General features: G+C 45.6%; 1 protein-coding gene across 4 annotated transcripts in view; it reads right to left on the bottom strand.

Moving 5' to 3' along the window:
* SIRT5 (sirtuin 5) overlaps nt 1–25,868 on the bottom strand; it is a 28,410-nt gene extending 2,542 nt beyond the window's left edge. The window contains exons 1-10 of one of the 4 annotated variants that reach the window (XM_067752028.1): nt 25,752–25,786; nt 24,122–24,277; nt 18,062–18,194; nt 15,199–15,332; nt 12,874–13,099; nt 11,497–11,577; nt 11,292–11,379; nt 10,399–10,452; nt 8,853–8,976; nt 7,055–7,187 (exon numbers count right to left, since the gene is read on the bottom strand). In XM_067752028.1, the coding sequence (XP_067608129.1) occupies nt 7,055–7,187; nt 8,853–8,976; nt 10,399–10,452; nt 11,292–11,379; nt 11,497–11,577; nt 12,874–13,099; nt 15,199–15,332; nt 18,062–18,176 (955 nt within the window). In that variant the 5' untranslated portion in view covers nt 18,177–18,194; nt 24,122–24,277; nt 25,752–25,786. Of the gene's footprint in view, nt 1–7,054; nt 7,188–8,852; nt 8,977–10,398; nt 10,453–11,291; nt 11,380–11,496; nt 11,578–12,873; nt 13,100–15,198; nt 15,333–18,061; nt 18,212–24,121; nt 24,278–25,751 lie in introns of all 4 variants that reach the window. The other 3 variants (XM_067752027.1, XM_067752029.1, XM_067752030.1) reach the window with 3 other exon arrangements.
* Nucleotides 25,869–26,368: the final 500 nt, after the last annotated feature.

The raw sequence follows: 26,368 nt of genomic DNA, 5'->3' as shown, positions 1-26,368 counted from the left end.
TATAATAACTCCATCTTTTCCTTTGTTTGGGGACATGCCCCGCGGCTCCTCTGGGGTCTCGCTCACTGCAGTGGGTCAGGAAACCTGATCTTCTCAGAATACAGGTTTCCTGTGACCACAGGCCGACTGGGCTACAACAACATGAACTCCGTCTCCTTCTAACAATGCGTAATACTCAGCCATGGATACCCGAACTAATTCAAAAAACTCATGCCCCATGCATCTATTAAGAGGTGCATTTCCCATAGTTTTACTTTTATGGAATTATTAATCAAAATGTATCATTTGTTGTTTTCAACAACTTAGTACTATAAATTACTGCAGTGATAATTCCATCTACAAGAATTTTTCAATGGAACAATTTTTAAGTTTTAAAGAACTTGAAAATAGTTCAGTAACTCATATATTTTACAGCAGAATATAATAGGATAGTCAACAAAAGATTTTCAAGCATAAAAATACATTAATATAAATTTCTACGGTAGAAGTAGGATGGGAATACCAGTTCAAAGAGAAAAAGAAAAAATGTGAAGGTTCTCATTGTTAAAAAGGGCTTGTATATTTATTCTGTAAATGGATGACGTGGGTATCAAGCAGTTGTGACATTTCGATTTGACTGGATACATTCAAATGGCAGTTTAGGATAATGGCAGTTTTATTTTTAAATGTCGGTATTTTATTTCCAGTAATTCGGAATCACATCTTTTTCAATGATTTTGATAAATTTTAGATGTCAAGTTTAAACATGTAAACGGGGGAGCTTCCTGGTGGCGCAGTGGTTGAGAGTCCGCCTGCCGATGCAGGGGACACGGGTTCGTGCCCCGGTCTGGGAAAAACCCACATGCCGCGGAGCGGCTGGGCCCGTGAACCATGGCCACTGAGCCTGCGCGTCCGGAGCCTGTGCTCTGCAACGGGAGAGGCCACGGCAGTGAGAGGCCCACGTGCCGCAAAAAAAAAAAAAAAGTGTAAACGGGGTACAAGAACAAAGGTGTTTGAAGACCCCTGTTCTAGCAGGCCGGTGCCTCTCCCCTCATCCCTCCCATTGTAGGATAACCAAGACCACTGGTGTTTCGCCCAGAATATGTTCATGCCACTTTTATTGGTTAATGTAATGATCCAATTTAATTAAAAATTTAATTAATGCAAAAATATAGCTATTAAAAGAGGATTATTTCTAGGAAAATTAGCTGAATGCTTTGGAAAGACAAAACATGTTATTAAAAACAATTCTGTCAAATTAGATGTAGGTGGACAAGATGAGGGGAAAATGCTTCAAAGTTTTTTTGTATGTTCTTTCTCCACTTAAAAAAAGAAAAAACAGGGAATTCCCTGGTGGTCCAGTGGTTAGGACGCTGTGCTTTCACTGCCGAGGGCGTGGGTTCAACCCCTGGTGGGGGAACTAAGTTCCTGCAAGCCTCACAGCGTGGCCCCCCCAAAAACACAAATAAACAGAAAAATATCTAAACCAGGAGTTGTATTCCAGTGTTTTCCAAGATTTCCTGATGATAAGAATCACCTAGGTCACTCGTTAAATATACAAATAAACAGCCCTCTTGCCCTGGCTATTCTGACTCAGGAAGTCCAGACCGGCGCCTTGGGGTCTGATTTTCTTGGTTATCTGTTTTGTTTTATAAAATAAAGGCTCAGGTGATTTTTCTCCTCAGGGAAATTTGGGGAACACCAGGAGGATTATGAATATGATTTATGCAAGAAAGGTGAGCTCCAGTCAGTAGATTCCCACTAACGAAAAGGCCTTTGGCTCTATCAGAAAAAAAAAGGCAAATGAATGCACACTTATGCTTTAAATGAAAATGAAATACTTACGTGTCCTTTTTTATTATATTCTTGCTTTAAGTGACTTTTTTGGTTAACAGACCACAGGGCCCCTTTGCCTGGGAGAGCACGGGCCTTCCCTATCAAATGTGATCAGCTGTAAATTAAAAGAACTAACCTCTTTATACTCTTGAGGAGTAAATACATAAATAAGACAAGCGATAAAACCATCTTCTAGCTAAGAATTCCTGAGACTTCTCAACTCCACCTGCAGTGAGCTTCTTCTGGGAGCACCTGCCCAGCACACAGGTCACTTCCTCACCGTACCGACCCCTCTACCTCTCCTGGAGCGCCTCCCTGCTCCTTCCTCTCCAAGCATGCTGGCCTCCCTGCTGCCCCTCAAACCGCCCAGGCTTGCTTTCCCCTTGGGGCCTTTGCTCCAGCTGGTCCCGGCATCTGGAAAGCTCTCAGCCCAGACACCTCTTTAGCTAACTCCTTCCCCTCCTCCAAGTCTGCTCAGGCCTCTTCTCAGTGAGGCTCCCCCCACCCACCCACTGAGTCCTGCGACCCACCTGCTCCCCCCAGCTCTACCTCTGCTTTTCCCACGGCCTAATCCCCACTTGTCATAGGCCACAGAATCTGCGCACTTATTATCCCTATTGTGTACTGTTTGCCTCCACCGCTAGAATGCCATCTTCACACGGTAGGGTTTGTGTATCGTTTACTAATATATCCTACCCTAAGCACCCAGAGCAGTGCCTAGTACATAGTAGGTGCTAAATAAACAATTATGGGCTTTGACTAAATTCCAAAGTTTAGAGAAATGCAAAGAGGAACAACAGGTGGTCGCAGGGCGTGGAGGGCCAGGGTGCTTGGAGAGCCCTGCACACCAGCGTCTCGGGAGCACAAATCCCACTTCCGCCTCAACAAATGCACGCAGACCCTTACTTGCCAAGGACCTCTGGGAATGAGTAACAGCTTGAAGCCTAAATCTGAAAATGCCTAGTGTAACGGTTTTTCAGAAATCATCTAAGACAACCATCTGGGACAGGGAAAGAAAACAAAAAAAACTGGAACTAATTAAATTAACACCTTGAAAATATTAATACATTTCAGTGGGAGGTAAATTCTACACGACTTAGACTCTAAATTAGAATTGGGGCAAAGAATCCAAACAACTTGTACAAGGTCGAAGGAGTCTTGTGAGATCCAAGTTTAAAACAGAGGCAGCATTCCCACTATCTATTTAGATAACAAAGAAAATCAGGTTAAAAGGAGGTATCATTCCAATTTTCATTTTTCTTATTAACCTAGAGCAGGGGTTGGCAATTTGCTTTCTGTAAAGAGCCAGAGAGTAAATCTTTTCACCTTTGCAGGCCTGACGGTCTCTGCTGCAACTCCTCACTTCCGCTGTTGAAGTTCAACGGCAGCCACAGACAATACAGGAACATGTGGCGGTGGCTAGGTTCCAATAAAACTTTATTTACAAAAAGCATGGTGGGTGCATTTGGCCTACAGGCAGCAGTTTGCCCACCCCTTGACCTAACTAAAGTTTAGCCAACATCTGTTACACATAAGATGTGAGAAATTTCTGCTTTTGTTGAGCTGCGTGTTTAAACAAGCCTCTTAATCACCCTGGGCTTGGTTCCCCATTTGAAACACTGAGTAGGATGAGAAGATGATCACCCAGGCCTCTTCTAAATGTCAGCTTCGGTGACGCCTAGACAAAAGCATTGCTGGCTTCACTGGTCAGTTATACTCATCTGGGAAAATTCCCAGACTCCGTGGTACAGAGAGTCTCGGCTCCCAAAGGAGCCCACGAGCATCTGTTCTCGTGGTGCTTGTGGTCGGTGCTGTCCAAATCCGATCCAAGTCTCTGACTAGCAAGTAGCCTGTTTGTCTAAACAGAGACACGGCAGGTTTTCAGGACGTGACGCTGAAGAATTCTGGTTGAAGAAGAGTAGCAGCTGCAGCAGGTCTGCGGCTTGAGGAGGCCCAACTTATGAAGTGATATCATTGGTACGTGCCAAGAACCTCTTCTTAACTTGCGTGGAAAACCACCAAGTTCCATTTCCTTTCACGTGAAGACCAACACGATGGATGCCCAGTCCTTGCTGGTCAGTCCTGAGCGTGAAAGGCAGAGGCCAACTCTTATCTTGGGCTGTGGAAACACTCGAGTTTTATTTTCTTCTTTTTCCCTATCTGCATTTTACTTTTCTACAATGACGTGTACTTTTCTGTACACTTATTAGAGATGAGCTGGAGATCAACTGACTGAAAATAAGCCACATTAGAATAAAAATAGAATTTGGGGATGAACCACATTTCCTGCTTCAGAAAATTTACCCTGTCCCCACCTGGGAGCGTTCTGATGCTCTTCCAAGCAGACAAGAGGCTTGGGTTACCTGGCTGCGATGCTACTTTTGATGATGCTAAGTGGCCCAGGTGCTACACGTAAGTGCCACAATGTACCAATATTTTAGTGGATAGGTTAGAAGACAATAACTTTTTTAATAGAACAACTTTATTGAGATGTAATTCACATACAATCCACTCATTTAAAAGGTATAATTTAACAGGTTTTTTAGTATATTCACAGAACTGTACAACCATCGCCACAAGCAACTTTAGAACCTTTTCATCATCCCAAAGTAAACCTGCACCCATTAGCAGTTGGTTACTCCCCATTCCTCCCTACCCCAACCCTAGACAACCACTAATCTACCTTCCGTCTCTGCTGATTTGCCTATTCCGGATATTTCGTACAAAACAGAATCATACAATATGTGATCTTGTGTGCCTGGCTTCTTTCACTAAATACAATGTTTCCAAGCGTCATCCATGTTGTAGCATGTATCAGTACTTCATTCTTTTTACGGCTGAATAACGTTCCACCGTATAGATAACAAGTTTTGTTTATCCATTCATCAGTTAAAGGACATGTGGGTTGTTTCCATTTTTTATTATGATCCATGCTACTATAAACATTCATGTACACATTTCTGTGTAGACATGTATTTTCATTTCTCTTCACCACATACCTAGGAGTAGAATGCTGGGTTATATGTCAACTGTGTATGTACTCTTTTGAGGAACCACCATACTCTTTTCCAAAGCAGCTGAATCATTTTACATTCCCACCAGCGATGTAGGAGGGGTCCAGTTTCTTCACCAACACTTGGGATTCTCCATTCTTTAAATTATAGCCATGCTAGTGGTTAAGTGGTATCTGGTTGTGGTTTTGCATTTCCCTAATGATTAATGATGCTCAGCATCTTTTCAATATGCCTATTGACCATGTATGTATATATCTGGAGAAGTATCTGTTCAAATCTTTGGCCCACTTTTTAATTGGGTTATTCGTCTTTTCATTATTGAGTTGTGAGCGTTCTTTATATACTCTGGATACCAGTTCCTTTAAAATATTAGACTTGCCAATATTTTCTCCCACTCTGTGGACTGTCTTTTTCATTTTAGTGGTGGTGTCCACTGAAGCACAGAAGCTTTAACTTTGATGAAGTTCAATTTCTCCATTTTTCTTATGCTACTTGTGCTTTTGATGTCATATCAAGGAGGCTTTGACTAACTTAAGGTCACAAAGATTTACTCCTATATTTTAAGAAATTTATAGTTTTAGCTCTTACATTTAGGTCTGTGATCCACTTTTGTTTATGGTGTAATTAAGGGGTCCAATTTCATTCTTTTGCAGGTGGCTATCCAGCTGTTCCAGCACCACTTGTTAAAAAGATTCTTCTTTCCCTTTCTGATTTGTCTTCATACCCTTTTCAAAAATCAATTGACTATAAACATGAGGTTTATTTTCTGGACTCTTTTCAGCTTTGTCCTTCCATATACTTAGGTCTTCTGTATTTCTTCCAGCAGCATTCTGTCATTTTCAGAGTATAAGTTTCACACAGAAGGCAATGTTTTAAAAGGTGCCTTCCTGGGGTTTCCCTGGTGGCGCAGTGGTTGGGAGTCCACCTGCCAGTGCAGGGGACACGGGTTCGAGCCCTGGTCCGGGAGGATCCCACATGCCGTGGAGTGGCTAGGCCGTTTGCCACGGCTGCTGAGCCCGCGCTCTGGAGCCCGTGAGCCACAACTGCTGAGCCCGCGTGCCACAGCTGCTGAAGCCTGTGTGCCTGGAGCCTGTGCTCCACAACGGGAGAGGCCACCTCAATGAGAAGCCCGTCGACACAATTAGAGAAAGACTGCCTACAACAACAAAGACCCAACACAGCCAAAAATAAATAAATTAAATAAATAAACTTAAAAGGCGCCTTCCTAGTTCCCACCTCTTACACACAAATGAAGAACTATGGTCTAAGCACATAGGCTGTAGCTGACTAAAAAGACCTGGAGAAGTCTAGGAAGAAAGTCAGCTCACTCACCTGAAGAGGATTATATCTGAGTGTTTCCATACTGTCTGTGACACGATTTTATTCCAATGAAAAAGAGCATTGGTTCTCATCCTGGCTGCACATTAGAATTACCTAGAAAGCTTATAAAAGTCATGGGGCTCAGGCTACACCTCACACCAATTACACCAGAATCTCCTGGGTCATCAGATTTTTAAAACCTGAGGTAAAAACCACTGACTAAAGTAGTGACAAGAAGCTTCAGTGAAGTTTTCTTTTATTTATTCATATTTATTTATTAGTTTATAGTCTACCTTATTCTGGAAAGGAATTAAACAGACTGACAAGAATATATAAAGTACATTAAAAATGAAGAGAGAAAAGCAGGGGTGAAAAAAAGCAGAACAAAGGTGAAGACATAAAATGGAACCTAGAATGAGACTACAAACGAATACTGCGATAATCTACACTTTGCACACAAATTTGGGAAACAGGATCAGTATCACCATATGGCCACAAGTACAAATATTCTTGACAGTGAGACCAAAGGGGAATTTGCCCAGGGAGCCCCACGGTGAGAAGCGTGGGAGATGCAGTTCCGCATGGGTATCTCCTGGGCTGACGTGCCGAGTCTTCGGCTGACCTACCTCTAAATGCCATCACTAAATCTAGCTTAAAAATACAAATAAAAGTCAAGTCTGAAGAATCAAGGAAGAACTTTCAAAATGTGAAAAACAAAAGCCCTATGGCAAACTTCCCGTAAAAAGACACAGCTACCTTCATCTAGGTTTAATACTTTGTTTTCTTCCATCAAAGCAACTATAGGCCAAATAAGAAAACACAAACTCCGTGTTTTTAAATTAGAATAGTAGCAAAATCTGCTTGGATGAGCACGTCCAAACCCGCTCAATAGCGTGCATTCCCACCCTGGTGATCCCGGTACCTGAATCTGTTCGCTGCAACGGTGGCTTCTATGTTAAATTCGGCCACCGGTACCCCCCGGGCAGACACCTCGGGGGCAAACATGGCGGCGGGGTAGACCACGGAGGAAGTTCCCACCTACAGAGCAAACAAACGGAAACGGACAAATGACCACACCGTGGAGAGGAAACAGCTTTTCAGAAAACCTACCAGAAACCTGGGCCAGTTTGTGGTGGCGGGTGTGAGGACAGCTAAGCTGAATGGGATAAGTGGAGAGCGTCTGAGGGACAAACAGGGAGGCAGGAGGCGCCCCTCTGGCTGACCCCTAGAATTCGGGAAGGACACACGATACGAAGACAAAAGCTGCACACACGGAGAGAATGGCAAAGAAATGACTCGATCGTCACCCAAAGGGGGTTCGTTTTAGTTTTGCTTCTGCTCTTTGAAGAGATGCAAATAATCCAGGTTCCTTTTAAGTTAGAAAATACAAAGAGAAAACACATACACGTCATTCATAATCCTACTTCTACCAAGATTATCGCTGTTCGCATTCTGATGTATATTCTTTCAGGCTTTTCCCTACGAATATATATTTATAAACATTCTTTACAAGAGCAGGGAGACCAGACCAAGTTTTACAAGCCAGCTTTCCTTGCTTAACCGTCTATCGAGCACATTGATACTAGATTCAACAGTGGGACGCACTCAAGAAATACCGGCTGAATGAACACACACCCGTGAGAGGCCGCTTCTGCTTTTAGAGATGTGTTAGGAGAATCTGAAATGTGCATGCCCTTTGTCCCATTAATTCCACTTCCAGGAAATCTGCCCTCAGGAAATAACTTGAAGAGCCTGCTAAGAGTTACATCTAAGGACATTCATCATAGCATTGTTTTAAAATATCAAAATCTGAAACAGCCTAAGTGTCCAACAGCAGAGGATTGGTTAACTATGTCCTTTTACATCCATACAAAGGAACACCACCACGCAGCCTGTTAAAAGGTGACGTGGATTTGGACGTACGGGCATGAAATAGGCTAAGTGAACTGCTATGTGAACAAAGCAGCTTCCAAGCAGGACATACAGTATGAACCCACTTTCAAATTTGAATATGTCTACATCTACATAAGCAGAGGTCTAGACCAGGGTGGGTCAACTCTGTGTAAAGGGCCAGATAGTAAATTTTTTAGGCTTTGCAGGCCATGCAGTCTGTCACAAAGACTCAACTCTGCTATTATAGTGTGACAGCAGCCACAGGCAATACATAGAAGGAAGGGTACGGCTATGCTCTAATACAACTTTGTTCCCAAGACAATGTACATCATAGTTTGCTCCCCTCTGGTCTAGAAGAGATCACACCAAAATGCTAACAGGGACTATTTTTGGATTGTGGAATTATTGGTGATCTCTAATGTCTTCTTTATAATTTTATACTTTTTTGTATTTTCTCAAATTTAATAACGAGCATGTGTTACTTTCAAAATCAGAACCAATAACATGCTCTTTTCATTATTTCTCTTCTGGGGGGAAAGGCTTTGAGAAGCCCCAGACATGGTCTTCCCTAGTTTCATATTTTGAGATCGTATCTTATTCACCGTTTCTTAGTTTTTCTGTAGGGCACCCCCCGACTCTCAACACACCCTTAAGAAAAGGAAGGAAGGGAGGGCGGAGGGGGAGAGAGGGAGAAGGAGGGGAAGAGGGAGGAAGGAAAAGAGGGGGAGGGAGCGAGGAAGCAACCCCCACCCCCACCCCCCCGCCTGGTGTTTCAGAGCCTCCCGAGGATCAGGGACGGGCATGACCTACCACGAGACACAAGTCACAGAGGGCCAGCTCCCTGCCAGCCTCCTCCAGGATGGCAGGGTCCAGGTTTTCTCCAAACCACACCACGTGAGGTCGCAGCAGGCCCCCGCATGCTGCCTCTTCACACCTGGAAGAGTGTCATCCTTAAGCCAACCCCAAGACCTGCTCTCAGGAAGATCTGCCCAAGTGGATCGGGGACAGCCAGGAGCTGCACCAGGGCCAGTCTGTCCAGGTAGGTCACTCTGAGCCTTCCTATCCCCCATCCCTTCCCTCCAGCCCACATGAGCTTGTCCTGAAGGTGTAGTTCTACCTGCCCTTATGAAGTTTCTATTCTGTCTGGATGCACCGGGTTGACGTGCTGGTGGAGGCATTTCAGCCAGGCTCGCTCTTCTCCTTCTAAGCAGCTGTCTCTTCCCCAGCCGCTTCCCCACGGTCATGGGCACGGTCGTGCTCACGGTCAGCCAGGCCCAGGAGGAATGTACTGGGCTGAGGTTTGCCTCTAACACGTCAACTGCTTGCTAATTTCATCAGTGACCTCCTTCTTTCTTCTCTCAGATTCACCTCTCTCTTGCCCTGTCTCTAGCCAAGTTCTCCAGCGTCAATTCCTAAAAATCTCTCATCTTTCACTCGTTACTACCCCAGGTCATCTTATAATTTACCTTCTAAAATAATCTCCCCCAAACACCGTTTTCATCATATTAATCTCCTACTCAAGATTCTTTTAGATCAAAACTTTCAGATCAAAACTTCAAAATTTAGTAATGAAAACATTCTTTTAGAGCAAAACTTTGAATTTAGTAATGGAAACCCTCATTAAGAAAAATAAAAAAGGTTAAGTCAACCAGGGAAATACTAACATAATCGCTTTTTAGAGAGTAACAGTGTACTTTCACATATTCAGTGCTCTGATTAGTCCTGCAGTAAAGGAAACATACTTTAACTTCGTTCAATCTAGCGCTTCCATATTTATTTGAGCACATGACATCTTTTTTTTCAAGTAATGCCTATAACTTCACATGGATCTAGTGCTCTGAGAAACACTTTTGGAAGCGCTATTTTAATGTCTAGTTTTGAAAAACTGACATACAAGTTTTTTGTTGTTGTTACTCTACAAAAATTCTATTTGGCCCTACAACTTCACCTTTGCAAGACCTCCTCCTGCCTCCGTGACCCTGGATTGATAACTCTGAAGATTAGGAGGAGGACAGAGAGGGTAGCAGCCGAGGCTTATGGACCAGTTAGTCCCGGGATGCCAGCCTCTACGCCTCGTGTACACTGCTAAGTGTCTACCACATAACAGCTGCTGAAACTTTCACACCTGAAATGATCCCGCCATAACACACAGGAGAAAGGGACGAGACAGAAGCACTTCTCTTAAGCCTGGCTTGGTTCACCTTTTGTCCTTTCGCCCTTGGCCTCATAGATTAGGGCTGTTTTCGGCATTTGCACATCTAAGAGGCATCTCACCAAGTGAACTTGGATTTTGACTCCTAATTTTCTTTTTTTTGCAATCTGGAACACCAAATACAGATCAAAGATTTTTACCCACCGGGGAAGTTCCTCCACTGGGATTCTGGCATCTTGAGTTTCAGGTTCTGGAGCCCTGAAGTAAATAGTATCAGAAAAGAAAGAACGTCACTGGTGTAATCGAAGAACAATGAAATAAGATAACCCAATGAGACTGCCTCTTTGCCTCGCAGTATATGGTACAAAACTCCTAATGAATACACACTGACTTAGAAGGGTACTAGGAGGATGGACACCAAACAGTTGATTACCACTGGTTCTACCTCAGGAGAGGGAATTTGTATGTGGGAAGCGGGTGGAGTACCTGTTATGCTAAGGAGAGTTTCATGATTTGCATGGTATATGTCATCCTAGTTGGAATCATCTGCAATGACATTATGTTAATAAGTTACATGGATAATTTATACTGATTTAAAGTAGCCAGGTAGAATTTTTCTCAATATTCTGAGTCTACTCTTAATTTTTTGCCCTAATTATAATAATAGTAAACGTTCATCATAGAAATGTTGGAAAATTCAGAAAGATATATATAAAGAAGAAATCAAAATTGTCCATAATCTTACCACTCCTGTTAATATTTTGTTGTATTTTCTTCTGGACTTTTATCTATATAAAGATACGTCAACATGGTGTGTTTGTGTTTGTGTGTGTGTGTGTGTGTGTGTGTGTGTGTGTATGTGTGTGTGTGTTTAAATGCAAAGTTGGGATCATACTGTATAGAGTTAGATTCCGTTGTTTTCACTTCACATTGTAAATTGTGAGCAAAACACCTCTTTGATCATATAGCTGTACTGTACCCGGTTTCATTTCGCATAAATATCCACGGGCATCTTAGATGAATGTTCAATTTCTTCGCATTTATATTCAACTTAAGACAAAACGACACACGTCTATTCTGAAGTGCAGTATAATTACCCTTTTCCTGATAAAGCTGGACAAATTGGACTCTTGTAATTCTCAGCCACAACTCCACAAGAGGTACATCGAGTTTTAAATAAGCTACCTGAAAAACAGAAGTTAAACAAGACTGGAATTTAGTATAATCAGGCGCAATTGTCTCCACGTCTAAAAGGGTACGAAATAATTTTGTTTTATACATCGTTTTAACAAATGGGCCTACCCCAGGCATCGCAGGGAACATAATAAAGGCATGCAGTACTACTGAACAAGCCAGAACATCTGCCCTCCTGGACCGCATAACCTGTAGGAGAGAGAGGCGGATGAAATAACTCACTGCGTGACTAAGGAGCTCTCTGATTGCCCTGATGTTCGGGTGGAACTGAAGTAGTCAGTTGGGCAGAAGAAGCCAATCTAACCCTAAGGGCAGGATTTACTAAGTGTATGACTGATAAAGGCTCAATAGCTTGGGACGTGCTTTACAGAATCTTAATTTTGACTTAATAAAGCTTGAATCTTTTCTACAAAAGCAGCTCAATAAATAATCAACTAACAAACGAAGAAAGTAACTGTTAAAACTAGCAATGACTTATTGAGCTTAACCAATAAAAGGTGACCTCAATTCACTAAATAGTCACCCCACGCCCAGTGTTGAGCACGTCACACTGCGGTGGACACACACTGTTCCATTCTGGCCAGGACTCCTTCTTTGGGGAGCCACCTCTCCTCTATCCCAGGCCAAGCTGACGGAGCTGTCAGTCACATCCCCAGATACGAGCTTGGGCACGAGTTCCAGACCGGTCCCATCGTAGCAGCCTATCCTTCTAGCAGCAGTGTCTGGTCAAAAGGGAGGTATGTGACCCAAGCAAGGCCATCCAGAGACTTATTTTCTGAGGAGACAGCTACACTAGAGGGAGCCTGGAGCCCCACTGGGTCACTGCTTCTGGGAATTCCACAATTTGAAATGCGTTTCTTGGGATTGAACTTTTGTAGACTATTGAATGCCCTTGGGGAGAAATTCCTGCATACCCATTTATGCTCTTGTATGAATGAACTGATCAGATTTTCGGCGAGAGCAAAAAAGGGGGAGGATTAAGAAGAGGAAAGAGAAGGGTGTCATTAAGCGCAGAGAAGGGAAGCCAGAGGGATCCAAGACAAGCTCCGCGGTGTCACAGACCTGCTGGGCTCATTGCAGCGAAGGTCACTGAGCTGGAAGCTCCCTAAAGGCTCGAGGGCTGAGCAGAAGCACAGCCTCGGCGGACGCTGCCCATCGGGGACACAGGGACAGTAAATGGTTCCCCCGGGGATGCCAGGCCTTTCCGGAGCTGGATCCTGCTGAAGCCACAGCGGTTCAATGGCCCAAGCCTCCTGCTTCCGTCAGCCCAGCTTGGGGGGCTATCTGGGAACATAAGGCCCCTCAACAGGACACCCAGGGAGGGGAGAGCACATATCAGAGCAGGCGGGGCTTCTCCAGGCAGGGTGGTCCACATTCCAGACACCTGGGGTCTTGTTAAGATGAAGTGGGCCCAGCTGGGACATGGCAGCACCTGTGTTTTCAGGTCTGGTTCCCCCCTCCCACGGAAGACCGAGGGTCCCTCACCATGGATTTCCAGAAGGTTCTTGGTGCCAGCCTTGCGGTGCAGCTCGTCGATGTTCTGCGTGATGACCGTGACCCGTCGGCCCTGCCTGCCCAGCCGGGCCTCACACTCAGCGATGGCCAGATGACCGGCGTTGGGCTCCTTGCTCTGCACCACCTCCCGCCGGTAGTGGTAGAACTCCCACACCTGGGATGGGTTTCGGGCAAAGGCCTGAGGGGTGGCCAGGTCCTGGGGGGCAGAAAGGAGGCAGGGGTCAGGGAGGGAAAGAAGCTCTGATGCTTCAGAAGCTGGGCGGCAGGGCTGCTGCAGCCGGCGGGACACTCCCAGGGCCCCTTTGTTCTAAGCAGAGTGGCAGCTTCGGGAGGTGCCCACAGGGACACGTCCGTGTAGGTACATGTGGCGTGGCAGCCACAGGGCGGGGCCTGGGGCTCACGAGGGACCTTGGAGAAATCGGTTTAACTTCCCCAGTGATGACGCAGGGAGACTGCAACCTGCCTCATCTTCCACTCGAGTAAGTTACGAACGTGAAGTCGAGTAACCGGCGGGAAGGTAATTGAGTCTGGAATCCAGTTTTCCATGGAGCTCCACATTACAGGATGCCAAGCTCATTTATCCAGGAAGAAAAGTAAAATGCCAAATGCCCAACTGAGGTATAATGGCCATAGTTGAAAGCCCCGGTTTTTATAACTATAATGATAGGTACACACACACACACACACACACACACACAATTAGACATATAAAAAATAGTATATACATTATAGTAACAGGATATGTATAAAATACATATTTTTAAAGTGCGATTCCTCTTCTAGGAGAGGCAAATCTCATCGACGGTGGAAGAGCAGTGTGGTCCGCAGCTGTCTGGGGCTGGAAGCTCGGGGGAGGGGAACCCTTGGCAATGACTGAAATGTTCCATAAACGGATTGAGGCAGGGTTGGGATTATGTATTTTACTATGAAGGTCACCCTTCGACCTGGTGGTAAAGTCAGCCTGCATCGGAGGAGCGGATCGTCATCTACATCAGCCCTGTACCTCCTTCCTTCCTGTCCCCACTTAGACCTCCGGTGGCCCGAAGCGGTCACAGGCAGCCCATGAAGCTGCAGCCCTGGAACACAGGTGGACTCAAACCGTCGACTGACTTCTTTGGGTCCCCACAGACCCTGAGCTGCTTTGACACCACCGACCACCCCTCTGGAAGGCCCTCCTGATGCCTGCTGAGCACCCCCGTCCGCCCCCACCCCGCCCTGCTTCTCAGACCCAGGGACTGCCCTCCACAGCTGCTCCTTCTTGTGGGACCCTAAGGGCCCTCTGCTCTCCTTTCTCCCCTCCCTCACCTTTAAGGTGATGATCCCCAGACTCGCCCGGAGGGCAGCAGAGAGGTGACAAGACATCCTAAACATGTGCCAGCCTGAGACATTTAATCGGGAAGGAAGGGCAGATTCATTAACCCTTCCCTCGGTAAGAAACTACCTATGAAATCTGGAAGTCATGCATTGAAGTAATTACTCATGATTGCCTTCTTTCGACCAACAGAAATCTGCTAAGCGTCTACATGTGCCAGAGTTCTGGGAGCTGGGGATAGAGCGATGAAGAAAATAGGCACATTTCCCTGCCCTCCAAAACTAGGGATCTCCTGGGCCAGGGGGAGGGGAGGAGACTGCCTACAGGGGCCTTGAGGGAATATTCTGGGGCACAGAAATGTTCCACACCGTGATCCTGGTGGTGGCTGCACCACTGTATACATTTATTAAAACTCACTGAATTGTACACTTATATTGGCGAATTTTATTGCATGTATGGGGTTGGCCAAAAAGTTTGGGTTTTTCCCAATATATTATACCTCAATAAAAACTGAATTAAAAAAACTGCATGCCCCCAGAGAACTTACATCCTAATGACCTTCATGTAAAGTTTTGAGCATCAAGGCCTAAGCCTTTAACAATTCAACACTGTTTTTCACATGAAAAGTTCAGAGAAACTTTTTAAAAATGTGTAATTCTTAATTTCAACATCGATAGAAAAGTAATGAATTATGCTAACCAAAGTTTTCTGGTTCCACTTTAGTTACTGGAAGAAACCCAATTGTTATCTGAATAAGTGCAGTCAATACATGCCTAGAAAGAAAGGAAAGAGGCTGCTTTGCTTAAATCTGAGATCTTAATCATACGGACCGTGTGTCGATGCCAAAACAAATGGGACAAAAGGGTCATGGTAAGTTTCAAAACTTTCCTCTCTGGGTGTCAGGAGTAGGTATAGGTTGCGAGTCAAACACTATTATGGCTTCATGCAGAAGAGCCTCTCGCTGTTGTGGAGACATGACTAACCTGAGCCTTCCATCTTCTCCAATAACCTCCCGCTCCTCTGAAAGTCGGTACCCCACTCTCAGCACTGACGCCAGCCCCTGAAATGATGACTATGTGCTTGGCTTTTGCAAAACACTTCCGGAAGTCAGCCATACCTAGAGGGAATAAAATCTTGGTCAATTCAGTGCACCATTTGGACATTTACATCCCAAATCAACTGCCTGTATTTTGAAACTTGACCTTGCGTGAAATTATACTTTAAGATGAGCAAATGAAAATCCTTCTCGTACCATGAAGACGGCCCCAGGCACCTGATGTGTGAGTGTTCAACGTCTAAGAAAGAGATAGGGGCTTGGGGCGCACAGCACTGGCCCTGCATCCCACCCCATCTCCCGCAAGAGAGATCTTATGTGAATGACTGACCCTCTGCTATCCTGGGTTTCCTTGGCTGTTTCATGTGCACAATAGTGCCTTCCGTAAAGGGTGGCTACTATGAGGATTAAAAAACGCTAATGGGGGCTTCCCTGGTGGCGCAGTGTTTGAGAGTCCGCCTGCCGATGCAGGGGACAGGGGTTCGTGCCCCGGTCCGGGAAGATCCCACATGCCGCAGAGCGGCTGGGCCCGTGAGCCATGGCCGCTGAGCCTGTGCGTCCGGAGCCTGTGCTCTGCAACGGGAGAGGCCACAACAGTGAGAGGCCCGCGTACCGCAAAATAAATAAATAAATTTAAAAATTTAAAAATTTAAAAAAACGCTAATGGACGGGGTTGCACCTTCCTTCTTAAAAGTAAAAACAAGCTTGTGTGTGTGTGAGGACTGACCTCAGGCCCGCGGGACCCCAAAGCATTCCCTTCCTTTCCAATTTCACTTCCCTTTGAGGATCTTGCTAATCCCAGCTTCGCTCGGCATCACCACCGGGGTGAAGGTGAGGGCCCCTCCTCTGTGAATAAACGCTCTGTCCCAATCTGGACCCATGACCTTCTCCCTTACAGCTCGAGTCAGAGCTGGTCTTTACAACAAGACGTCCCCAGAGACTTGGGGTAACGGAAGGGAACTGAACACAGAGAATAACACGACAGCAGGGAGTCGTGGTCACAGCCTGTGGCTTGCGCTCCAGGATGCAAGGCCTAACCCTGCACCTCCGGGCATCCTCCCGCCTGACCTCAGACCAACAGGGGCAGCAGCCCTCCTGCCGTGAGGGCTCACGGTGCCCAGGCGCCGCACCAAGCACTCGATGAGCATCGCCGCCAAAGGTGGACTTTGGTCCTGAAACGAAATGTCATCCATCGCCAGGCTTGGAACTGCCGTCGTTTCTCCGGGCGGCAGAGATGAGGCCGAGAGCGACGCCCTCTCTCCCAGGCGCCGCGGCTCTGTGGCCCTCGTGCCTGGGGTGAGGAAACGCCACGGCCCCGCAGGCCAGGCCTAAGCAGTGCCGCAGAGCCGAGCATAAGCTGCGGGGGAAGAGACTTCCTCCAGTGCCCCTACCCGGAGAAGCGAGTGTGGACCAGCGCGGCCTGCGGCTGGCCTGGGCCACCAGGGCAGGGTCTGCCGGGCACAGGTATCTTCCAGGAGTGGCCAACCTGCGCTCAACCTGCAGTGGAAGCAGGCTGCTTGGCTGCTGGAACAGGCTCTCTGGTCTCCCTCGGGAGGAATGGCAACCGAGGCTCATCAACCCTCGGACTGATCGAGCGCCCCTGAGACGTGGAACAGGCGAAGGAGGAAGGGAAGGAAGACAGTGGGATGGGGGCTCACAGACAACAAAGTGGACGTTAAACGGAAGGCGACGTCATTGCGCACCCTAGGCTGGTGATGTGCATCTTTGGTAAGATGCACACCAGTTTCTCATACCTGATGGCTCCTCCAGGCAGGGCGGGGACCTCCTCCCCCTTGTAAGCTCAGAGCTGCCTCTATGGCTAGCCCAGGACAGAGAATCTCAAAAGAGGCTCCAAATCTCTCCTCCCCTTCCCTTCCTCCCTGACGACTGGCAAGAATAAACAAAGAATAAAAGCAGAGCCTCAGAAACAGAAGATGCAGAGGCTCCGGCCCCCTCTCCCGCTCGGTCCTGGAGCTCTGGGACCATGCTTTCAGCAGCACAAGCTCAACGGGATGAAGACGGTCTAGGCACACGGTGCCCCTGCGTGCAACCAGCCCGGTGGCCTGCCAACCACACTAGCGCTGCCTGAATTCGCACCCCTTTCAGAGACAGACCAGTGTGAAAAGCAGGGCCCACGAAAGCTGTCCAACCAGGAAGAATTCAGAAAAAGAAACCCAGTCTGGGTGGGTTAGAGGTTGTAATCCGATCTAATCTCCTGAAAGAACAAGATGCTTAATAAGAAAATACATCAGTACTTTTCTAGGAACTATTTACATGACTCCTGGATTCAAAACCTACAAACATCCTTACGGACCTAAAGTTCACCCATAGAACTTTACCCTAGAGGTCTTTTCTACCTCAAATGTAAACTCTGTCATCCTACTGATGAATAGATTCGTAGGTCAGAGTTGACTTGCAGGTTTCTGTCAGGTAGAGATACAAATCATTTCTGTCTGGTAGAAAATTTAACCCCATAGTACCCACAGCACGATCACTAGCTTTCTTGCCCGGCCGAGAGGTGAGGGGTTTAAAATACAAATCATGTGTGAAAAGCTTAAATGCAAACATTCTGAAGAAGCAACAGGATGTCTTAAATGGACTTAACTTGGCTACTGAGAGATAATTCTGACCCTGTCCTAGAAAGGGCTTCCCTAAGGACAACAGGACAGAGCGACTTTCTCCGCCATCCTGCCCCGTACCCACTTCAATACAGACATTCCCCCTCACGGGGCAGGAACTTTCAGGTATTTCAAATTCCACTGGAGATGAGAGGGCAGGCTGCGAAGACCTACTTGAACTTGGACGAGCCATTGTTAGGCAAATCTTGGTTTGTATAGAGGCTGGAGGTTTCAATCCACAATGCAGCTGGGAAAGTAAACGGCTTGGGACAATCCGGAGAGGTGGCATCAGGTTCTCTGCGTCGCACTAATTATTGAGACGGGATTTAGAAAAATCACAAAACAAAGAGAAACAATCAGAAAATACTGGTATTTCTGCAAATATATACATACACACATATATGCAAAAGAATGCCCTTAACAGAAATCTTCTGTAAATTTTCAGGGTGTTCATCCTCTAAACCAGCTGTTTTCATTGTGTGTTCTCAAGCGCTCCTAGGTGCCCAGAATAGTGGTTTACAAAGTATGGTCCCCAGACCAGCAGCAGCAGCATCCCCTGAGATCCTGTTAGAAATGCAGTCATGGGCTCCACCCCAGATCCACTGAATCAGGAACTCTGGCAGTGGGGCCCATCTCTGTCTCCGGGTGATTCTGATGAGTGTGCGAGTTTGAGAACCACAGCCTCAGAGACTTGGGAAGGGGTCAGATGGGAGAACTCATTTGAAACACAGCTTCTGATGCTTTCAAAAAGGTATGAAAACCACTGGCTTCTCAACTTTGCATCAAAATATAGCTTCTATGAGAATGTAAATTCTGAGAACTGAACTAGGCAGGGAAGATATGCGCTATGACAACAAATAGGGTTAAGATGACATCGTCTCAAAGAAACTTGCGAGTCTTCAAGCACATTTAGTAAATCTTTACCTATCCGAGGAGTTATATAAAAGAAAAACAGACACAGAGAAAGGCAATATTCAGATCCATGACATCAAAAGGGTAACTGACATAGCTGACTTCTATCTAGTGGATCACACTGTTGGCAAAACTCAGGATTAAAGGTCTGTATATACAGGAAAAATAGAAAAATAACACATTTCCCAAAACTTTCCAATCCCCTTGGAGGACAACCTATCAAAAACAAATGCATTTTCCCTTTGACTTAGCACTCCCAAGTCTGGGTAGTTTTACAACAGTGACACTTGCACACATCCAAAATGACACATCTACAGGGCTGTTCTTTAGACTACTGTGATTAACAGCAAGAGACTAGAAACAACCTACATGTCCATCTGCAGGGGATGAGTTCAATAAACAATGACACGTTCACAGTATGCAACATGGCTGCTATAAAAAAAGAATGCACGTATGACTCTACGTATATGATATTCTGGACTAGATAAAACTATGGGGACAGAAAACATATTAGTGGCTGCCGGACCAGGGAGGAGTGAATACACAAAAGGGCACGAGGGGATATGGGGGAGTGACAGAATTGTCCTACATCATGATTGTGGTGGTGGTTACATGATTGTGTTGTCACAACCCATAGGACTCTGCACTAAAAAGGTTAATTTTACTGCATGTAAACTATAAAATGGTTTAAAAATAAAAATAATGGGTTTCAGTTTTGCAAGATAAAAAGAGTTCTGGAGAATGGATGCACAACAATGTGAATGTACTTAACACGACTGAATCGCACCCCAAGTAACAGTTAAGATGGTAAATTTTACATTATATGTATTTTACTACAATTAAACAACAACAACGACCCAAATGAACAAAGTCTAATTCAAAGTCTGATTAAATGTGATTTGCTGGCTGACCCAGTATTTATAAGCAGACAGCTCGCTGGCTTCAGAAGTGAGTGTTGCTATCAGTAGAGCAGAGGGTATTCAGAGAGGTTAAAAATAAATGTCTGGAAGATGAGCCTCCAAACTCTGTTAGTGCCAAATCAGATTATTTCATTCCATAAATCTTTCCAATGTTCAGATTTCACATGTTAAAAATAAAAAACAGAATGAGCTGTCCCCTCTAATCTGATAGAGATTTCCAGAATAGGGGACAAAAGTCAGGTGTAAATAGCGCCTTGTAAGAGGAAGGAAGGGGGATACAAGTTATACCATAGTACTTACTTGCATTTGTGTTTAAAAAATAAATGGAAGAATTCCCAAGAAATTAGTAACAAGAATTGGGGTGAGAAGTAGGATGTATGGCGACAAGAGTGGAAGTGAGGATTTTCAACCTCACTTTATATATTTATATATTGTTTATATATTTTGTTTATATATTGTTTGCATTGTCAGTGCTCTCCAGCAGAAGTCTAGAACACACCTGCAGCTGAGCAAGTGCAGGGACGGAGCAGCTCACGGTGAGGAACTGCAGGTGTCCCGGTGATGTGCTGGGAAGGATTTATTACAGGATTTGGGCTTGTGTTGGGTAAAGCTGGGGAGGGTCAGGAAGGAGGCTTTGATCTGGATTGGATGCTGTCAGGAAAAAGTATACTTTAATTGGATAATTCAGTGAGTGTGATCTAGGAGGAAGGAGAGAAGTGAGGCTTGAGCTGGGATTGGTCAAGAGGCAGCAGCCCTCCTATTAGCCAGGGTAGGAGGGTGTTTTGCCATTTTAGTGGTTTAGACAAAGTTCTCATTTATGTCTGGGTTCAGACCTAATTATGGAGTTGTCTTATTTTTGTCCGGATTCATCGTGATCACAGGGTAGCCTTGCCTGATGTTGGTGTTCTGTGAAATTATTGATGTTCAACAGGCCTAGCAGATAGTGCCCGGTCTAAATCTGGAAGCAAACCAAATGTCTATCAACTCTTAAAAGGGTAAACAAATTGTGATTCATCCATACAATGAAATCTTATTCAGCAATAAAAAGAAAAAACTGGTAATACGTGCAACACGGATGCATTTTCAAAGTATTACACAATAGTAATACGACAGTGGAGATGCCTGGCAGATACGACCTTAACCAAGTAACCAAAGTTAACATCACCAGTTCTAAGACATACTGACTTCATCTACCTCCCTCATACTACTTCATCTTCGTCTATCATATGATGCCATGAGAAGAGCAAAACGTCACTTGGGTGGTATTTTTCCCCAAAATGCATTAGTTCAATTTAATTGTAAGAGAATATCAGACAGACCCCAACTGAGCAAGCATTCTATGGCAAAAGTGGCCAGTACTCTTCAACAAAGCTATCAAAGTCATGAAGGATAAAGACTGGGGACATGTCCCAGTTTGTAGACTAAGGAAGCATGACAACTAAATGCACTGTGGGATCCCGGACTGGATTCGAGACATGAAAAGGGACATTAGTGGCAACATATGAAGTGAGCCAATTAGTTAACGGTACTATATCAATGTAAACGTCCTAGTTTAGATCATTGTACTAAACTGAGTAAGGTGTTAACCTTAGGGGAAACAGGGTAAATGGTATATGGGAACTCTGTATACTATGTCTGCAACATTTCTATTAACCTAAAATTATTTCAAAAATAAAGTTGCTGGGCTTCCCTGGTGGTGCAGTGGTTGAGAGTCCGCCTGCCGATGCAGGGGACGCGGGTTCGTGCCTCGGTCCGGGAAGATCCCACATGCCGCGGAGCGGCTGGGCCCGTGAGCCATAGCCGCTGAGCCTGTGCGTCCAGAGCCTGTGCTCCGCAATGGGAGAGGCCACAACAGTGAGAGGCCTGCCTACAGCAAAAAAATAAAATAAAAATAAAGGTGCTTTCTTTTGAAAAAAGGAAAGCATTATGCTTAGTGAAGGAAGCCAGACCTAAAAGGCTGCCTACTGTTTGAGACCATTTATATGATGTTCTGAAAGGGCAAAACTACAGGTACAGAAATCACCTCCGTGGTACCCAGGGACTGAGGGAAGGGAAGGCAGGTAGGACCAGGGAAAATTCTATGTCTTTATTTTGTGGTGTTTTTACAAAACTCATAGACTGTGTAACAAAAGGGTGAATTTTACAGTATATAAGTTGCATTTCAATAAACCTCACTTAAAAACAACAAGAAGCAAACAAACTTTCAAGCAAACAAAATATCAACAAATTTTCACTGTAACCTGTCTCTGCTTTAATCAAAAAGACTGGACAAGTAGCTTGGAATTCTGAAAAAGAGAGTAGGTTAGAGAAAAATAGTGTAGTGTTGGTTTCCAGAACAACCTCAGGGGACAAGACCCTCTGCAGTCATGAGGTCAGAGGCAAAGATAGTGCCAAAAAAGGCCCCTGGCTGACAGGCTGCCAGGGGGAGAAGGTGGGCAGGCTCAGATGCCCAGTGGCCAAGGAGGGCCACTCTGGTGGGCAGCCTGCAGACTACAACAATGGGGATGCCCGACTATCCTGGAAAGCCCCCCAGTGCTTTATTTAAAGGAAGCATGAGGAAAACAACTTGGCAGGATTTTCCACCAGCACGGGCGTAAGCTTCTGACAAACTTCAATTGATTTGGAAAAGCTAACTACTTGAACACCTCAATAACGGTGTAACTATCTACAGTTTATGCTTTATTTTTTTAACTATGGAAAAATTTAAACATATACAAAAATAGAATAGTATTACTAACTCGTATGTATGTTCCCATCACTCAGCTTCAATAATTATCAAGAAAAGGGGTTTTCCTCACATCCAGCTGAGGCTTTAAGATGTTGTCATAGCTGATAAATGTTAAACTTGCCCATCTTGATGAACACTGTAAAGATTAATGTTCCCAAAACTGCTTCACTTTACTAAAAGCTCCTTCTATGTTGCATGAAGTTACTTATGCTATTTTGTGCTTAATATGTTCCGTTATTTCTCTCAAAGATGTTTGATTGCACTGTTGCTTTCTAATATTTAAATCTGGAGACATCAATTTGATCCAGAAAATTATTTTCTTCCTCTGTTAAGTTTTTAAATGTTAGAAAACATTCCCACTTATTTTCAAAGAATTCTAGACCAACTCCTGAGTAAACTGTCATGTTTTTTCTTAGACATGAGGTAGGATTTTTAAAGTCATTAAGCATTTAAAAGGATTTAAGGATTTAAAATCCAATCAACAAAGGCATCAACATAAAGCAATTGACTATACTGCTATATGTACAGCTCTTCTGCATGAGCGTCTAAATAGTGGGTCTTCTGCTGGACAGCTGTGAAATGAAGGCAAATCTTCATTCTACTCTGAACTTAAGTACTGAATTTGTTGCTAATTATAAAGAGTTGTCAAAAATTTGAGATTATTAAGAAGGAGTTTTTAATTAGAATTGACAAAATTAAGACTTGTATTATCTGGGTAAAATGTTATTAATTTTTCATCTAAGTTTTTCTATTCAAATGTTCTCATTATTGAGTAATAATAGTTACTTTCACCATAATACTGAACTCAAAATAATAAAATGGAAAAAAGTTTTCCTTGCTCATGTTTCAATATTTCCAAAAACCACTAGTATCTAGATTGTTTGTCTAGGAAATGCAATGAGCAAGTACTTTGGGGGAAGACAGCTTTAGTTCTCATCTTATGTGAATTATAACGTCTACTGACATACACATATATCTTATATATATATATAAACATATATATGCATATAAACATACTCATGAACTGTATACAATTAAAATACTTCTAAATATGTATATTCTTTTTATTTCAAATCTTTTATCATACTAATTTATTAGTGGAGTCTAAGTTTTTCATGTCTATCCGAAGTAATGCATCAGTGAGATAATTTTGGTCTTGTGGGTTACAAAAACTAAACAGGTCTACTGCCTGTTTTATTAGTCATCACAAGATTTTTTTTTTTAAATGAATGTAGGAATTGTTTTGCTAAATTTTCCATTAACTTACAAGATGTTCTCCAAGTCTCTCAGTAAATGTGAAAACAAAGGAGAGATTAAGAACAAAACTTTTACACGTTTTAGAACAGTGCCACCTGAAGTTTATCTCCATGATTGTAAACGCTCAGAACATAAGTCTATTTTCAAGATGCTACCTCAAAGTATTCATCAGAAGCATCCTCTGTGCCAACACTTATCTGCGTTTCTGAGGGATCAGGGTGGGCAGTGGTTCTAGCTTCTGCAAGCTCACATCCCGATTCAAGTGCAAAAGCAAATACCTGGGTGGTGCGGTGGTAGGGTAGAAGGTCCCCACTGTGCTGAGTCAGAGGAGGAAGAACTCAGGTTATCTGGTCCAAAAGCCCTCAGGGGTGAAAAATGCCCTGGGTGAAGCCACCAATTATCCTGCCTTGCTTTTACCTTCAGGTGGGAAGAAAGGCCCCAGGAGACAAAAACTCATTCATCACAGTCATTGGGAGCTTTCTGGGTGCAGGATAGGTGCCCAAACACTGATATTACTCTGGGTGAATGGCAGTACCTACTTAACCAGGCTTTCTTGTGAAACTGGAAACTCACCTACCCAATTAGAAAAAAAGAAAAATGTCTCAGGTTCCCTGTTGAGAAAGGGGGCACCCCACCAATTCTGAAAAACACAATAAATGTAAGGTTATATTAGGAATTCGAGAAAAAAAAATTTACAGAACATTAATTTAAAATACATGATAATGGGCTTCCCTGGTGGCGCAGTGGATAAGAATCCGCCTGCCAATGCAGGGGATACGGGTTTGAGCCCTGGTCCGGGAAGTTCCCACATGCCGCAGAGCAACTGAGCCCGTGCGCCACAACTACTGAGCCTGTGCTCTAGAGCCCGCGAGACACAACTACTGAAGCTCGTGCGCCTACAGCCCGTGCTCTGCAACAGGAGAAGCCACCGCAGTGAGAAGTCCGCATACCGCAACTAGAGAAAGCCCACGTGGCAGCAATGAAGACCCGTCGCAGCCAAAAATAAATAAATTTATTAAAAAAAAAATACACAGTAAGTACATTGCAAAGGAACTGCAAAAACTTACACAGCTGTTCACTAAATACTTTTTGAACACCTATGAGCTAAATAAATGCAATGCTCTAGCCCCCTGGTATCGACACTGGCAGACTCACTCCCTCTCCCCTACTACCACCTGCTCTTGTCAAGGTCACCAGCCTTGCTAAACCCAAGGCTCCTACTGGATCACGTCTCCGGAAACCACTTCCTCCTCCCGGCTTCCAGGCGCCATCCTCTCCTGGTTTTTCTCCTACCTCGCTGGATCTCCCAACCTCCCAAGGCTTCAAGATGGCGCTCCCACCTCACACAGCCAAGCCCGAACTCCGGAACTTTCCCCAAAACTTCTTCCTACAAAGCCTTAGGGCACCATCCTCCTTGATGCCCACTTCTCCTTTCCTTCAGCATCTCGCACCCACAGCTCAGCAAATCCCGAAGGCTGCAGCTTTACACTACGTGCGGGTCTGGCCGTTCCTCCCAGGCCCACCAGCCGGCCTAGGCCACCCCACATCTGCCACCCGGGCTGCTGCAGTGCCCAGAGTGACTCTACTCCAAGGGGACGTCCTGCCTGGGGCCCCCGGGGTCTCCCCCTTCACAGCAGCCTACCAGGCCCACCTGCCCTGGCCACATGACTTTCCGACCTCGTTTCCTCCCCTCCCTCGTCTCTCGGCCGCGCTGTGCCGGGAAGACACAGGGCCTCGGGCCTCCGCACGTGCGGCTGCGGCCGGGGCTGCCTCCCGGGTCCACCCGCAGAAGTTGGGCGCACTCCCCTCCCCCTCGCGCTCCTCCCCCTCCTCTGCCACCATCTTGGACCCCGGAATCGGCGGGTGCTTTCAAGCCGCGCAGGCGCGCCGCTGGCCGGCTGGCCCCGCCTCCGCGTCCGGCCCGGTGAGCCCCCGGTCCACACCCAGCCGCTGAGCTCGGCCCCGCGGGAACGCGTGCTCTGCCGGACCCCAGTCTGGAGCCCAGGAAGGCCGCGCAGATGCCGGCCTGGCCCCGGCGCAGACGCACCTGCAGCAGGCCCGAGCGGCGGCGGCAGCGGCGGCGGCTCTGGCGCGGGGACTGGACGACGAGGCCGGGGGGCGGGACGACGAGGCCGGGGGCGGAGCGGCTTGACCCACGTGGCCGGGCTTCCGCGGCCCCTGCCGGAGACCCACACCTGGCCGGGTTCCCGAGCCTTGGGGGGCCATTCTTTGGGCCTGTTCATCGTCGAACAAGATTGTTCTTTTGCATTTCTTTCTTTGGGGGCCGACCGGCCCGGGGGAGGGGACAGGATCTTACTTCGCCTTTGTGAGCTTCCCAGATGTGTTGTGAACGACGAGCTGCTTTCCTCCTTGAGCCTGCAGCCGATCGCACAACTTTGCGACAGAGCACTTGGAATTATAGGTGGGCTTCCTCTGAGACGCTATTTGCAATGATGGTCAGCGGGGCTCCCAGGCCAGCCCACCAAAGCTGAGTGCCGGTGCTGAGATCCTGACCCCTTGTCTGAAGGGAACAGTTTCAGGTCCTCGAGGACTCTGTGACCCACGTGGCTGCACGTGTCTGATTGCCCATAAAATCACTCATCTTTCTTTGTCCTTGATTTAGTGTTACCACCAGCGCTAATTTTCTCAGAATAGAATTGCTTC

This window comes from Pseudorca crassidens, chromosome 10, assembly GCF_039906515.1.
Source record: "Pseudorca crassidens isolate mPseCra1 chromosome 10, mPseCra1.hap1, whole genome shotgun sequence".
Lineage (NCBI taxonomy): Eukaryota > Metazoa > Chordata > Mammalia > Artiodactyla > Delphinidae > Pseudorca > Pseudorca crassidens.
Note: the sequence above shows the minus strand (reverse complement) of the source record. Positions and strands in the feature narration are given on the sequence as shown.